Source organism: Melanerpes formicivorus, unplaced genomic scaffold, assembly GCF_026170545.1.
Source record: "Melanerpes formicivorus ecotype bairdi unplaced genomic scaffold, bMelFor1.0.p_v2 SCAF_93, whole genome shotgun sequence".
NCBI classification, from domain to species: Eukaryota; Metazoa; Chordata; class Aves; order Piciformes; family Picidae; genus Melanerpes; species Melanerpes formicivorus.
In genome coordinates this window covers 1,070,290-1,087,385 of record NW_027142445.1, presented here as the reverse complement: position 1 = coordinate 1,087,385, position 17,096 = coordinate 1,070,290, and the positions used below count along the sequence as shown (strand labels likewise).

The window sequence follows — 17,096 nt, the reverse complement described above, 5'->3', positions numbered from 1 at the left end:
CATTACTCATTTAGCTGTGGTCTCCACGGACCCCTGCTGCAAGAGCATCCTTATTACAAGAAGAGTGGGAGGTATTTGCCAGAAGCCGCTGTCTGCTCACTTGTTCTCTGCTCACTTGTTCCCTGCATTGTACTCTACCATTTCTACACTTCTTCTTCCATTTATTGCTCTTACATTGGAAATCAGATACACCAATCAGAAAGAACAGCAACACCAAAGAAATAAAAGCCACAACAATAAAAGCCAAGAAAAAAGGACAGTTAATGGCATCTATCTAGGGCGCTTTCCCCTACAGGGAAGCAGAGCAATATGGAAGGACATTCTGAAGGAAGAGAGCCCCTTAGTCCACTACAATTCACTTTGCAGCTTGATATGATGGCCTCTTAAAACCTTTTCTTTTCTCAGAGCCCTACTTGCTGACTTCTTTTTCTTCTTTCCATTCTCATGCCTTCCTTTTCTTGCTGTTACTGCTTTTGGTTGACTTTGATTTGTTTTCTCTGTCGTCACCAGAGCAAAGAATTAGTTAAATGAAGAAAGATGTTAGATTTTTTTTTATCAACTAAAATTAGTGACTTAGAAAGCCTGAGAACTGACCTGCCACATTTATGTACCACACACCTTCATTCTAGTTACATAGCTAGTGTAAATGAAAGGAAGGATTGCTACCAACATTGTATTTGTTCAGCTGGAGTGGTCCTAATGAGGAGCTTGGATGTGGCAGCTAATATTTTACTATAAAATTTTTACTGTTTACTATTTAATATATAAAACATCACAAGAGGTAGCAGTGGAATATTGCACAAGGGAAGCAGAAACATCAACAGCTACAATGGTAGCTCTCATCTAACACATCTCTTCTCGACTAACCTCAGCTAATGAGCAGAGCTTCAGGGACAGTAAGGTGACACCCACCACAGGTGGTGACCAGCAACTAGGGCTGTGTTAGATTGTGCTAACTGGTTTGTCTGATATAGCTAGAGCAAGAAGAGCATCTGTATCTTCAGACACATCTTCTTATGTGTTTCATCTACGTGCTGTGCAAGGTGTCAGGCACCTGCTTTGCTGTGGATCTAATGGCTGATCTATTTTGTGTACTGCATAAGAGGTAATAGAAGTCAGCACAGATCTGCTGATGCCTCCTTTAGGTTTGGGCTTTCCTACATTCTGGTCCCATAGGAGTGTGATTACTTTGTGAAGCAAGAGAGTGCTCTCTTCTGTACTGCAAGTTCTCATTCAATTCCTGCCTCATCCTGGCAGCAGGACTGCCCAGAGCTGTTCTGAGATGCAGACCTCTTCATAGCACATTGGCAGATCTAATCAAGCCCACAGCAGTCTGAGGCAACCCTCCTAAACCAAACTTTGCCCCTCTGCACTCCTTCTTCACAAGTACTTAGCTCCTACCATTTCAAAGCAATCTTTTCAGAAAATCAATAGTTCTTCATAACCTACTATCCTTTTAAAGCTCCCCCTCTACTCAGCCCTGGTGAGACCCCACCTGGAGTACTGTGTCCACTTCTGGAGCCCCTATTACAAGAGGGATGTGAAGGTGCTGGAATGTGTCCAGAGAAGGGCCACAAGGATGAGCAGAGGGCTGGAGCACCTCTCCTATGAGGACAGACTGAAGGAGTTGGGGCTGTTCAGTCTGCAGAAGAGAAGGCTCCGAGGTGACCTTATTGTGGCCTTCCAGTATCTGAAGGGGGCCTACAGGAAGGCTGGGGAAGGACTTCTCAGGATCTCAGGTAGTGATAGGACTAGGGGAAACGGAATGAAGCTGGAGGTGGGGAGATTCAGGCTAGATGTGAGGAGGAGGTTCTTCACCATGAGAGTGGTGAGACCCTGGAATGGGTCGTCCAGGGTGGTGGTTGAGGCTCCATCCCTGGGGGTGTTTAAGACCAGGCTGGATGAGGCTCTGGCCAGCCTGATCTAGTGTAGGGTGTCCCTGCCCATGGCAGGGAGGTTGGAACTAGATGATCCTTGTGGTCCCTTCCAACCCTAAATGAAACTATGAAACTATGAAACTATAATGTATTGGGTTTTTTTTCCCAAAGAACTTGTTAGTAAGGTCCTTGTGCATCTCTACAGCAATAAATATCTGAGGTGCTTAATTTTGTGTTAAATTGCTTGCAGTTAACTATATTATTATCATCATAGCAAAAAAGATTTTAAATAAGACTTTAAAGAACACATGGAGGGGAAGAACCTCCGAAGAAATGAGGGGTTAGCTCTCTTGTGAGATTGGCTCAGCTGTTTCAGTGAGTACTGAAACCTTTCCAGCCCACTTCAGTGCCTAATGAAATGGATTAGCTCAGACCCCAGGTATTTCTGGGAAACTGCTTACCCTAAGCTGGTTTAGTCCACAGAGAAATGCAGTAGGAGCTGGAGAAGTAGAGGAGAAGGGTGGCATGGACCAGCTGGGGGAAGCAGCCTCTTAAATCACTCAAGTTAGATCTATAGGTCCAGGCCTGTCTATATCCTTACTTCAAGAAAGACAAGCAAGAAGAGTAAGACAGACAAAACATGGAGTGAAGAATGGGAAAAGATTCAGCAAAGCAAGGAAGCAGAGCTCATTACTGTTCAAGACTACCCAAAATTGGCAGATACAGGCATTTATCTATTTTCTTCCACCCTCTCCCCCAAATCAATGCCCAACTATTTCATGGAAGACCTCCTGGACAGAGCAGTGATCTTCATGCTGGTCTTTCTTTCCTGCATTTAAGCAGTGTTCAAGAAGGAAATAACGACCACTTCATTAATGTCTTGTGAAAACTTCTCTTGATTATTTTAATTGCATTTCCTATTTCTTTTTGCACATTATCCCTACAGACATTGTGTCTTTCAACCAAGATTTGTTTCTTACATTGTGTTTCTGTCATATTTGTCCTTCATTCCAGTTAACTTCCATAAGCTATAGAACAATAGAAAACAAAGAGTGTTGTGTTACTCTGCACAACAGCAAGCCAAAGCTTACTGTCTCTGTGTAAGTGCCCAGGGAACTGCTTATCTGATAGCTGTGAACAGTAATTAATAATACAGTTTAAGATTTCTCTTATGCCTATAGCCTAATGAGATTAGTGCTCTGTTGTACTCAGCACCACATAAACAACTAAAATGTTGAGTTTCAGCCTCGAAGAGCAATTAGGACTAGATGGTTAAATCCCTGCAAAGTGCTATGAATAAACTGCAATTACCCTTGCCAAATTTCAGCCCAGAGCCCAATTGATTATGATTGTTTTTATAAACAAGTTAAATATAGTGAGGGGAAACTAGTGTTTAGAGAGGAAGTGCTGACAAAACCTTTACTGCAGCCATGTGGACAAAGCAGCTGTAATCATGGCAAGTGTGCCCTTATCGCAGCAAGAGAAATGGAAGGAGTTCAGATCTTGCACTGAATGAGCCATGACTGATGTCTGTCACAAAGAAATAAGAAGACTGAACCAGAAGAAAAGATACATTAAGGTTGATGTGGATTTTTTTCTGGTTTTTCCCCTCAAAAGAAAACTAAAACTAAAAAAGATCAGATGTGACTCAGGCTTTCAAACAATACAAATAGCAAGAGGAAAGAACTAGGTTGCTTCATTGCCTAAAGAAATGGCTAGAATCTTAAAAAGTCTGACAGCTGATTGTGAGAGACTCACTTTATGGGCTGCTAAGAAGGTGCTGACCTTCCTCATCAATAGATTGTCTGAGCCTTTGTGGTATTGGGCAGGAAAGGAAGTGCTTAAAAAGTCATCCCGCTGAAAGATGGCCTGGAAAGATCTCCCGTTCAGATCTCAGCATAGCTGTTGGCACTGGAGCAGGCTCATTCAGAAAGTCTGGCTGTAAATCTAATACAGAGAAATCTTGCTTCATTTTTAAGTGATAAAACCGGAGCATCCTCACCTTAGAGATGGATCAAGATAGCTGGAATTCAATAGAAGTGAAATTATTACAGAGGAGGGCAGCTAATGACCTAGCTGTTGTGGTGCTTTGGCTGTGTTTTGTTATAGTGCTATAGTTCTCTGTCTGGACTAGAGGACATTGAAGGAGTGGGCTAACACTTGTACAAGTACCAGTGGTATAGTTTGCTTAGAGTTGCTCCATAGTTTTGGATGCAGTTTTGCCTGTTCCAACATTGCACTGAAATGAACTGTAGCAGATGACTGCCCTGGGATTTCAAATGGCCTCCTGGGAGAAAAAGACTATTACAAATGAGAGAGTTTGGTTCCTATCACTTTCTAGAAAAGTCCCATCACTGTCTAAGGAGCATATTAATATAGCAGTTGCCATTACATGGATCTTCTAGCAGGGTAAGTTAGCCTGGGTGGAGTACAGGCCAACACAATTCTGCGGTTGCCAGCAGAGCTCACGGAAGGACAGATGGACTATCTGTGCACAAAATGCATGGATGATGCAGACAGTGATGCTCTGGCTGAAAAGTGTTGTGATGTTAACCTCTGAAAACCATGCATCCTGGACATTCACAGCAGAGAGCACAAACTGCAGATTCTGGGACAGCAGATGAGATACAGCCAGACCATCCTCATTGAGGCAGCTTGGACCTTATGCTGCAGAGGAAGTGAAAACAAAACAAAACAGTCACAACAGAAGTCTCTGCCAGCTCTGATTGGGGTTGGGGGCAGGGAGGGAGAATTATTGCCATCTCTAGATCTGATGCCTAATTTGTCCCTGAGTTTTAGGAAGATGTTCACAGGGTACATTCAGTATCAGCATATGGGTCCTCTTGGACTGCTGTTCAAGAGTCAGGGTAAGGAACCTGCTTCTGAGTAAGAAACTTTATCATCATGTCCTCTCCCTGCTTCCCAGCTGCTGTGGTCCCTCTAGACCTTCAAACCATGGGGAGTTTGATTCAACAGGCCAGCACTGGGCAATCTCTCCTTGAAGTCTTTCTCCATAGCCTCTGACAGAAAGGGCAACTGTGATGCTCAGGAACAGTGACTTCTGCAGGACTGTACAGAAACTGGGAAACAGACTTTTTTCCCCTGAACTGCAGCCCCACAGAATTCCTGTCCCAAAGAACTGGTAATGGCAATGTAATGGTCCAGTTTTAATGCAGCTTAATCCCCTCTGAGAAGTACTAGAAGAAATTCCTTTCCTGTCACTCCACTGAAATTAATGCTGAATGTAGCCCAGGGGTTCTGCCTTGCTATATGCAGATTCAGGAAGATAGCACTGCAGCCTTTGCTGTTTAGAAAGGTTTACTTCACAACTGGAAAGGCAAAAGCTTTCTTGGTTGCAACCAAAAGTTAGATTTTGAAGGAAAAAGGGCTCATCAAAGAACTGGCAAAGAATTTAACAACTAGTTGCCAGCTGAAGTGCCACTGTGATTTATCAGCAGGTTCTTCTCTAATCTGATGTGAGGTAATAGGAGAAGGTGTTGAAAGCAGAATCAAACTAGATACAGAACAAAAAGTGTAAGTAATAGGGTTCATAAGATCATTCACATAAGAAAGTTTACCTTATCTAGTAGGCAGGCCACTCTCCCCAGGAAGGTTGTCTTAGATATCTAAGGAAATCAACAGACAAAGGCAGATTTCAAAATACAAATGACTGATCTCACGTCCCTTTGGCATCTCTATTCGCTGTCAGGCAAGCCTCTCCATTGGAAGAGATGTGGTTTCCTTACTGACAGCCCCAACAAAATACTGAGCTAGAGTAGCTGGCAGTGCCGTGGACAGACATCTCTTAGCACAGATTAACCCTCAAATATGCAGAAACCTGAATCTGCTTAGGACTGATCAGGAAGATCATTCCTGAGAGCTCACAAATTCAGAGCCCCTGACCATAGTGCTGAATTGCCTACCTAGATCCTCCAGCACAGCCATTCATTAGAAGCATTTCACAGGAAATGCTTCCAAAAGAAAACCTAGACATTTGAACCAAAGCCTCAGGAAAATACTTAACTGACAAAGAGAATGATTTTCTAAAAGCTTTTCCCTGCAAGTTTTTTTATTGAGGCAGTGATTAGAGTGAGCCTGCCTGAGTTCTAACAGTGCTTCCCTGGCACAGCCCAAACTCACCTTAATCAGTTTGAATACCCAAAAACACAATAGCAGCAGTATGAATCTAGTTGATAGAGCAAAGTTCATTTCAGGTGTTGGTCCACCAGAGAAAGTCCATAAGTGATTAAAGAATTATTGGTCTGTATTTTACAGTTGGTTCTCTGCTACTTTTTACTCCATGGTGGATTATTTTAAAGTTCTTCAGACAGCCTCACAACAAAACTCTTTGGTCCAGAAAATTTCCCATTCACACTGATATCAAACACACACACATCAGGCATAGGCCTTTGCCTTTGTCAGCCTTCTGGTAAGGAGAAGAGACCACTTCTCTCCTTCAGGGCTCCTCAGTACTATACCACTGCTCAGAGGAAAACGCCTGCAACTTCTACCTGATGTAGACACACAAATCTCATTGTTCTATAGGGCATTCAGTCAACAGCCCATCCAAGGGGCTGTGAAAATCTCCTCTTCCTCCTCCAGAACACAGTCTAGCTATATACTGCAGGACCACATGGAGGGCCATCACAGATCCCCTATGTGACAGCTATGCTGGCATGACATGGCACCAAAATCATCATGCTCACTCCCTCAGCTGGTGCTGGGGCTAGCTGGACTATGGCTGTTGCACCGCACAGTGAAGAGAAATCATCCTTTCCTCAATTACCTAGTGCTGAAGCCAGCACTGAAAAATGCAGCTTCCAATCTTTAGGCTATGCTATGGTTTGTTTTAACAAGGGATTGAATGTCTTACAAACAGGTAAAATTGCTGCCAGATGCAAGGACATTAGCCTTTCCCAGCTGCTTTAGTGCTGCCATTCAAAAGAGTTTGCTATCAATAGGATTCCTTTGAGCTCTATTCTGACAAGTGCTGAGCACTATCTGGGAAGGGCCAGTGGTTTTCCATCCTCAGTGAACTCAGTAGGAGTTTTGGTTGCTCAGCACATTGCTGGAAAAATTCTGCTGAAATGACCTTCAATCACACAATTATCCCCTCACCTCTTGCTCCTTCTTTTACAGTTGTAGAAGGAGGAATAAGTTACTGTAGCAGAACTGCCTGTGGAGAAAAGTTTTCAGCCTGAGGATTGTGAACAAACATCAAAATCAACAAGTTCCCTGAGTCAGAGCTGGAGACAGTCCTGGCTTAGCCAGGTAAGGGGACAAAGCATGACAAAGATTTGAAAGATTTACACTAAAATTCAGTATTGATGTGGCCTAAAATGCCTTTGCCTCCTCCCTTTACCCCTTTGTATAAATTTCTGCCCACTGCCTAATGTCCCTTGCTGTAACCAGTAAAGGTTCACTGCAAGAAACATTCCATCAGCATCTAGGACACCTTCTGGCAGCTTTTACCAGCACAGTAACACATACTGTAGGCTCCTCAATAAAACTCAACAAGTTGCTTATCCTTTCAAACCTGTTTCTGGCTGAACAGAAATGCATTCCTCATGTATCTTTCCTTTGGACAGTCTGTACCTGTAGCCAAGGACATTAAACTGGTGCTAAATGGAGGTCTACTGAACAATACCACAAGGTTAAAGGCCGAGCACTTATGCTTAACAAACCATTCTGAAAGATGACCATCGTTAAACTCCTTACAATTAAACTTTTTAGAAGTGATGGGAAAACTGAGAATTACCTGTGCCTTCCACCTTTTCACTCTGGAGTCAGCAGAGGCAGATGAAAGTCAACATTTGCTTTGACTCTCAGCACAATTAGGAGTTTAAAATGCAGGTCATGTCACCTTCCCTATTGTACTGGAACGGATGTTGAGAAGAGGTTTATGGACCTAATTCTGCACCTTGTTATGCCAGTCTGGATCTGCTACAGGTTCCCCAAACTGAAAACTAGGCTGTTCATTACTAGGGGAGGGTTGCTTCTGAGTAGCAGCACTTCAGTATACTTTGCAGACAGTTTAGGAAGAAATGGCTTTGAACCCAAATTCCCAGCTGAAGCTGGGACTCCACTTGCAGCTCTTGCTACTCTGTAATACAAATCTGCCTGTTTTTTTAATACCCTCCCCGCCTCGTCCACCCCTGATGGCAGTTCCTGTGCTTACCAGCTCTCAAACATCAGGCCATGATGTTTTTCCTACACCCTGCAACAACACACAATGCAAGTCAAAGAGTCACAGAGGTGTGGTTGGGTTTTTCCTTTTTTATTAAAAGCCAGCTTTTTCCTCTCTTGTTGCAGGGGTAAGAGACTGGTACACTGGCACTGTTTAACACAAACAAACAGCCAATACCCAGAACTACCAAAAATATTTAAGGGGCTTTAACATTTACACAGGAAAGAGTAATGACAGCAAGTCTGATAATCACTAACTATTGAAGAGCTTTCTCTCAGCACTGTGTCCACAATCTGCATGCTTATTCTGGGCATTGCATAGTAGGAGTATTCTTAATATTCTCTGTTTTCTCCTAGGGCACTTTCATGTTCCAGTGATGGCAGCAATATGGAAATATAAACTCAGAGCTGGTAGAGTAGACATAGATGAAAAAACACTTGAGAATAGAGAAAACACAGCATCAGAGACGGGCAATGAGTCTATCCCAACACATCTGCCTCATACTTCCATACTGCACCCACAGATTGGAGCAGCAGAAAATAAGGAGAGCATGGAAGTGGCAGAGAAGAGGACAAATGAAAGAGGTGACAATGACAGAGGACAAATGAGGACAAAGCAGAGCGATGACACAGTCCAAGTGAGTCGTAAACGGAAATTAGACGACAATGAAACTCCAACTGAGAAAAAGGTACAAAAGTTAAACACTGGCAATGAGTCCATCCCAATACCTGGATCTCATACTCCCATACTTTCCCCTGGATGTGGAGCAGCAGAAAACAAGGCACAGAGAAAGAGATCAAAGCAGAGCAATGATGTAGTCAAAGCAAGTTGTAAAGAGACATTGGAAACCAATGAAAAACCAGCTGAGGAAAGTGATTCCAACTTAGCACAGCTGTCCCATAACCTAAGGTGCATTGAAAAGAGGCTGGTCTACACCGATGAGGAGGACATTTCCCTCGAGTTCGATGAGGCTAGGCTGTCTACCAGCACACAATCAGCATGTTGTGATTCTGGCAAAGCCGGTCCTTCACCGGCACCGCATGGCCGCACTTTGCCCCGCATTAGCAGACAGTTTAAGTTAGCCATCGACCAAGCCCGAGCTTGCTACGGACACAGAAACTATGCAGGAGCCATGGAGCACCTTTCAACAGCTCTGAAGGTATGAGATGAACAAAGTACAATCACCATGGCAAAATAAATGAAAGGCTGTCATTGTACTGACTAGATACAATAATACCAAAGGGAGCAAGAAGCACAAACCTGGGATGGGGATGGTTTCAGGAGATGTCATTTCACACAAAATCTGAAAATTGAGAACCATAAATAAATCACAGCAGGAAGGGGGTACCAGACTGAACAAAAAAAGAGAAAAAAGAATCCCAGGTGATTCTGTAGTTTTCTCCAGATCTTCACCTGTAGTTATGTATGGGGGGAATTTAAGTCCCAGACAGTGAAAACAAACTAACAAAACCCCCACAAACAGAAAAGGCAAAACCTCCCCCAAAGCCCAACCAAACAAAAAAAATCCCACAACTCTGGTTGGTTTGTTCATTTAATCCCAGCTCTACCAGAGACAAATGATATCTCAATTATCAGGGGAGGTTCCCACTCTACCCCAGCTGTCCATGCACTACTGGACGAAGTGTTTAATCCTTTGATTAAACAAAAGCTCCGGTTCAGTGTCCTTTTTCTTTTTCCCCACAGCATTTCCAACATGCACTCTGTTTCCCTTCTTTTCTCTAAAGTCAAAAGACAGCCACTGGATTTGTGTAGAAACCCTTTCATTTCCGGGTGAGAAAGCACAGGTTCAGTAGTGGGGAACCACCTCCTGGACACAGATGTCTTTCTCTCCAGTAGCTGAGAGTCCAAAAGCTGTGTTTTTGTGGAAGGAAAGAATTCTTGCCTGCCTCAGATACTACAGAAATAACATGACCTTGGCTATGATCTTTGAAACTAATCTGTGATTTTCATTACTTCCTGCCTTCAAGTGCTCACACTTGAGCTGTCTTAAACAGACCTTTTCTTCAATAAGCAGATATTTCTATGTTTTCACAAGCAGAGGCCTTTCCAGATTCAGGCTGAGCGCCCACCCAAAAGAGCTATCTAAAGACCTTTGACAGTTTAGAAAACCTTGAGTTTTATCAGTATACTGCAAGAAAAGAGTAAAAGAGGGAGTTCCTAGAACTTTGGCAAGGTTGCAATTCATTTCACAGGAGCAGAGAAGAAAAAGGAGGTGTAGGAAACCCCAGCAGGTAGGTCACAGTTCTATCCACCAGCCTCCTGCTTCCTGGAAGCCAGAGCTAGCAGCATTTACAGTAAAACTGATTGTTCAAACTTGTATCATTATTCCCAGATTTCTCTAGTGCTGCTAATCTCAGTTCATTATATTGGAAATCCCTTGTATTATGGCCATGTAATTCATCATGTGCCAGTAGAAGTCATGGTTCATCATAACCACACAATGGGCAAGGACTTAGACGTAATCCGATTTTAGTTCCCCTGTCGTGTTTCCATAATGCTGCTGTAAAACCAGCATAAGCACAAACAAGCACCACTTGCTTAAACATTTTATCAGATGGATCTACAGTATCTTTCTCCCTCTTGATTTAAACAACGTAAGATAACAAAAGATTGGATTACAATTGCTGGGAACTGACTCTGATAAACTGTTTGCTTGTGTGCAGAATGAAATTGAATAATGGCATCAGGCTCTCTCTTTCTAGTAATGTTAAATCTGTTAAATAGTTCAATTCTACAGACAAAGGCTGCTTTCAAAGAGGTAGCATTAGGGCATTTTGAAAACAGTGTCTCCAAGAGTATAGCTGTCTTACAGACCTTGAACGATGCCCTGTATCCCCACAACTAACCCCAACACTAACATTTGCTGTGCAGATGAGGGATTGACTCTTTCCATGATACAGGATGCTAAAAAGATGCTTGCTGCAAAGATTTCAAAAGCCAGCATCTGCTGCTCAAATCAAGTTTCAAAAAGAGAGACACTTGCCACTTCACAGGAATATGGCCTGTGATTAGAATAGAGGACTTGCAAGCTAGGCTCTCTGGGCTCTCCCTGTCTACTCTGACCTCAATCACTTCAGCTATGCACTTGACATCCTGAAAAAGGGTCCAGCTATACTTGGTTTCAGGGCTGCAATGCCAAACTTAATTCAAAAACATTTGTAAAGCACTAGAGCTTTGCAGCTGAAAAGCAGATAACCTCTTCCTACTCCTTTTTCCCTCTACAATATTGAAGGGATTTTATTTGAAAACAATAAATATTCTAGCACTGAGTGAGTAAGATTAGAAAGTGCCATTCTCTTTCGGCTTTGTTTCTCCCCCTACATTCAGGAGGGAGGCTTGATGGGGACAAAAACACTTGTCACCTGAAAGGAAAAGAGTACTTGTCTCCTAACAGGAAATGGAAAAGCTAGCTAATAGACATCCTAGTGAAAGAATAAATAGATATTAAGTAACTCCTTTTCGGGTTTGTGGGCAGAGTGCTTGGGAAATCACAGAATTGTAGAGCTGGGGCTCCTCAGCAGAAGCAAAAACCAGAATAGCCCTGAAAGACACTTCTGTACTCCATGACTAAAAAGCTGCAGGAAGTAGGACTTCTCACCTATATTAGCAAGCTGACACAAAGTTTTTCCACATCTTCTATGCTGCAAAATAGCCCATACATTTGTTTTGGTATCCTTATTTGACACCAAGAGCCACTAACCACCCTGTGCTCTCTGTGCTTGCAACCTCTTAGCTTGCCTCTTTTCAGTCTCCTCTAAATGAAATGAATTCAATCCCCTCAGTATTTTCTCCTGGGTCATGTTTTCTAAACCTCTCTATTCTTTTTGTTGCTTTTCTTTGGATCATTTCCAATTTCTCTCTGCTCAGACATAGGCAAATTTGAGATGGTGCAGAGAAAAGCAGAAAACTTAAGCTGCTGAGATTGGAACCCTGGCTGTTTTGCCCACAGCTTTCTGAAAGCTCAAAGATCAGGAAACTCAAAGCCATGGTTTCTAGTGTAAAATGTTTACAGATATTTTTTTTCAGATTTAAGGAAATCAAACCTTTAGTCTGATATTGCACCGCTTTGAGTTAGACACTCTGATCCAGAAAAGTGTGTGCATAGCACTGGATGTGAACAGTACCACTAAAGTTAGTGCTACCTCACACGTTGTAAATATCATACACTGCTTGGCTCTACTCTAACCAAAAATGTCTGTTCTAGATCCATCCACATATTCAGGTTGTATTCTTTAGATCATGTTTATACAACTGGGGTTTCAGCAGTATATTTATAAGGTCCTATATGTTTAATTCCTGAGATTTCATTTCTATACATGCTAACTCTTTGACTGGGATAACTCAGCAGTCCACAAAAGGATGCATCTATACAACCTGCATGATGGCCTCCAGTTCTAACAAAAGCCCCTAGGAAAAAAGAAATATCCTTTGGCAAGGTTTTTTTTGTAATGAACTATTACTTCTGGGAAAATCCTCCTTTCTGCTGACAGGAGTATTCCCAGCTAGACTAGGTCTGAAAGTAAAACAATACAATAAACAAACACATTAGATTTGCTAGCTATGGTAAAGGACATAAAATGGTATACTGCAGGTTTTTAAGCTCAGATTGGCTGTAAACTTCAAATGTTTGTTTGCTTCAATCTTGCCTCTAACACATTGGCAAGATTTCAGCAGACCAAAAGCTCAGTCTCAAGACATACCCCCAGATATCCCAGTTTGGAATTCAAATGAAATTCTGTAAGATAGCTCTGGGAAAAGAAACCCTCAGTGGTACAAAATGCAACTGTCTCTCCAAGCCCACATTTCTATCTGAATGTCCTTGTGACAAGACCTTAAGGTCTTGAGAGAAGTCAGATGGAGGTGCTTTTACCTTTTACTTCAAGCACTCCAAAACCACCAACAGCCTTTTGATCTTCAAAGGTTGTGTTATCGGACTGCAGAAAGCTTGGTTCTCCTATGGGAAACATGAAAATTGCAAACAATTCTCCTCCCTGCTCATTATGCCTGTGCATGGCACAGCCTTTCTTCCTTCCCTTACTCTCAGTCCAGCAGGGTTTCCCAAACTTACTACCATCTGTAGCTACAGAGGCTTCTTTGGATCCCTAGGAAATGTTCCTTTTTCTCATCACCTGTGAAACTCAGACGTGAGACTTTCTACAACTCTTCTCCACATCCTCACCTGTGCTGCAAAATCTCAGCTCACTGTCTCCTTCCTGCCTAATTCCTCCCCTAGGATCTTCCCCAAATCAGCTTGCTCAGGTTCTTTCTGGCACTGTCTTTGCCTCACCCTCGAAAGCCACTGTCAGACTCAATATTCAGTGGCAGATAGGACAACACAAGGAAACAGTCCTTTTCCCGCCGCACAGCCAAGTTCTTTGAGAAGAAAGGCCAGCAAAATACAGTTAAGGGGGATGAAATGGACACAGAAGGGATCATCTCCATCACAGCTGCCAAGGCAGTTCGCCCAACAGAGATTTGTTTGTGGTAGTGACCATACTGCTGCCAGAAAAATCCCTTTGACCAGTGACTACAATTAACTCCACATCTCACTAATGCCAGACACCAGGGCTATTTGGAACGGTCCTAACTTCTTTGCTCAGTACAGAAGGAGTTGTTTCTGTACAATTCAATTGACTCTTGCTTCTGGTGCACCACGCTGTTGTTTGTACAGAGTTAGTGTAGAAGTGTTTAGTCTCAAACAAACAAAATCTTAATCCACTGCAGAAATGCTACACAAAAATCAGGAGAGAGGTTGGGATGCACTAAACACATACCCTAGATGGCACAGGCACATCCTTTTAAACGACTGCTCTGATTTTGCCAGATTAAAGATCGAGTTATTTTTCGTTGCTTTGAACTCTTACGCTGCGATATCTAAGACCTGGCAGAATCCAATCTTCACTGTACTTAAACATCTTTTCTGAATCCTTAGCTGTTCAGGTGTGGTTTACAGAGGCTCACATCTTGGTTTTTGTCAGAGATAACAGCGGGGTTACGCAAGTCCAAACATAACTCTTCCTATCAGTAGTAAGACTCAAGGAAACTCTGACTTGCAGCACTTTAGAGTGAAGGGATCCCTAAAGGATTCTTCTCATCTCACAATCATTCAAGAACTTGAAAGTCCAAGGAGTAGCCTCAAATCTCTCATTCCCATAAATTTAACAGAGGTCACAGCATGGCCAATTCAGCTGAAAAGTGTTATTACAGAAAAACTTGATGATACATTTATGTTCACTGATGTCAACATCATTCTCTGGGTCTTTTAGCCACATAGAGACTTTACCCACAGAGACACTTCAGCAGACATATACAGTACCATGAGCAAAGTGAGAAGTGATGAATTCTCTGATTTATAACTTCTACTGATAACAAGATGATAGAACATCTTAAATGCATGGATGTTATTATATACACTGTGTAACTTCACTCAGCAGAGAAGGGTTGGGAAAGGGAAAAAAAATATTTCTCATGCCTGAACTGGGGGGACACTTCTTTCAATGACCCTTGTTGCCTGTAAAGAATTGAGCTGACCTCTAACCAGTGCACAAAAACATTGAAGATAGGGCTAGCTTTGGAGGTGCTAAGTGTGGATGTGGGTCTGTAATCCTTCCTGCTTTTAAGGACCACACATGGGAAGAAAGAGAGAGAGACAGAGAGAGAGGGAAGAGCTTTCTTTCTTGACAGATTTAATCTTCTAAAGACATCTCAAAATGCTGAGTTGACAGTGCACCTCCTAGAGAAAAAACACTTAGGTAGGCACAAGAAACTGCCATAACTAAACTCCTTAGTGATGAGGAGCTAGACAAACAAGCCAGATCCTTCTCCTTCCATTTTCTTTGGTGGCCAGCAACACTGGACACAGTAAGAGTCACTTGGTTATAACCCATTTAAAACAGAGGCTACATTAATCCACAATAGGCTGCAGTTGTGTGTCAGTGCTGTAACAGCCCTCAGCACTGATCTCAATGTGAACCAGGAGCTTAAGCACACAGCCTAGATAAATAGTAATTTATTAATCTTCATTAGAAATCTGCCTTTCTAGCTGATTCACAGTGAAGTCACTTAGTCAGATGAAATCACTGCACACTAAACATCCTGTTAGGGATGTTTAGCCAAGGAAAAGACATTCAATTGCATTGTCATTAGTAGCAGTATATGGTTATTGTCCTTAAAGACAAGGCTCTTAGACTTAATCTATTTGTTTACAGTTGTATCTAATTGCTTACAGTTGAGTTTTCCTAAGAACTGGAAGCTCTTTTTCACTACACTTTGGTAGCACAAGATCAGGTTGCCTGCAGATGAATCAAAAGATTTGAGGATTGAAGGTGGTCCTGCCCAGTACTGGAGCTCTGTCAACACCAAGGACTCTCCAAAACTTCAAGGAGTTGTGGGTTATCTAATTCTAATGATGCACATTAGGAGATAGAATGTTATTTAATGAGAAAGTCACTGGCTGTGAAGATCAGCAGGCAATTTATCTGTCAGGAAGAAAGTAGTTTTTTTTTAGATAGAAAACATGATGTTTCTCTATGTTAAATTCTATACAGCTCAAGGAAATGGGAAAGCTTGGTGATCTTATCCTTTTGATTTCCTCTACCAGTTTTCTGGAAGGACAAGTCCCATTAAATGAGGAGAAGAGTTTCTGGTTTCCTTGCCTTGTGTCACTCTCTGCTGGCCTACCTGTGGGACAAGGGCAGCAGAGCCTGCAGCAGAATTCACCACTGGCTCACTAAAATAAGCAAATAGCTGCCTGAGACTCCTCCTTCAACCATGGTCTCAGCCAGCCACAGATTTGGGGAGCCTGAAGTTGAGCCTTTACCTTTGAAAATGGGGAAAAATAGTTCCATTCCTAACAGTGGTTTTTTACATTTTAGCTTATTATCTGGTCTCTTGGCTACCCCTTCTGGGGAGATGACACTGCACTTTATCTCATGATCACATGCATCTGTGGTGCTAGTTAAAGGCAGGGAATATTTTACTTAGAAGTCAGTTTTCTCCATTTCTCAGTTACAAAACACATTTCTATCTAACAAAAGGTGCAATATAACAGTAGTAAATCAGATTTTTGTTTCTTGTACAGCTTTGCAGTAATGGTGCTTCTGTAGAAAATCCCTTGGAGGCATCTGCAGATGATATTTCCAGCATTGCCAGTTTTATTGAGACAAAGCTCGCCATGTGCTGCTTAAAAATGAAGAGGCCTAGTGATGCTCTGACTCATGCACACAGGTAAGAATAAATATTGATTAGATACCCTTCTAAGACTGAGATAACAAAAATTAAACAAAAACTATGAAAAATCTTGTGCAGGAAGGATCAGTCTAACATTGAGTTACAATAGCCACCTATGCATTCACTGCTTGCATAACTCAGTAGGTAAGGATGTGCAGGGAAGTCACAGACATAGTTCAGAGCACCCTTCAGATTGAAGCCAGACAAATATAAACATGCTCAGCCTTATACAGCAGTAATGATATTAGAAGCTCTTGATCTTTTTCAAGCCAGATTAGGTCAGGGATGGCTTCAAATTAGTTTCATTATAGAATTCCTCATGGGCTCACTTCAGAGCCACATCAAAGACCAGCACCACCAGCAATGCATAAAGAAGCCAGAAACAAAACTTGGGCATGGTGGAGATGAAATTCCCATTAGTTTCAGATGAGTTAGGATTTTGCTGGGTTTGTGCTGCCTTTAATTACCACTCAGGCATAACGATAGTTTGTTAAGGGCATGCATGTCCTGCCAGCAACACTTCATGAACTGAGGGCTCCGTTAACTTTTGTCCCTTGTATGAGATGTATTAGGATGGACATTGCAATTAGCACAGGGTAAGAAGTTTTTCATACCATCATCTCAAATAGAACTACAAAAGAGGAGTTACAACAAAAGGAGGCGGCACACGCTTCTGCCTAATGCACAGCAGGCAGTGGTGAAGAATAACATGTTGGTAAAGAAATGGGATGCCATCATGGCAGCAGGTTCATTCACCTACATGCAAAGTCATGAGAAGTCTG

General features: G+C 42.3%; 1 protein-coding gene across 1 annotated transcript in view; it reads left to right on the top strand.

Annotated features, from left to right (window-relative positions):
- Positions 1 to 17,096, top strand: part of LOC137455222 (spermatogenesis-associated protein 16-like) — a 71,995-nt gene that overhangs the window by 28,522 nt on the left and 26,377 nt on the right. The window contains exons 5-6 of the mRNA XM_068165843.1: positions 8,588 to 9,223; positions 16,166 to 16,311. Of these exons, the coding sequence (XP_068021944.1) occupies positions 8,588 to 9,223; positions 16,166 to 16,311 (782 nt within the window). The remainder of the gene's footprint in view (positions 1 to 8,587; positions 9,224 to 16,165; positions 16,312 to 17,096) is intronic.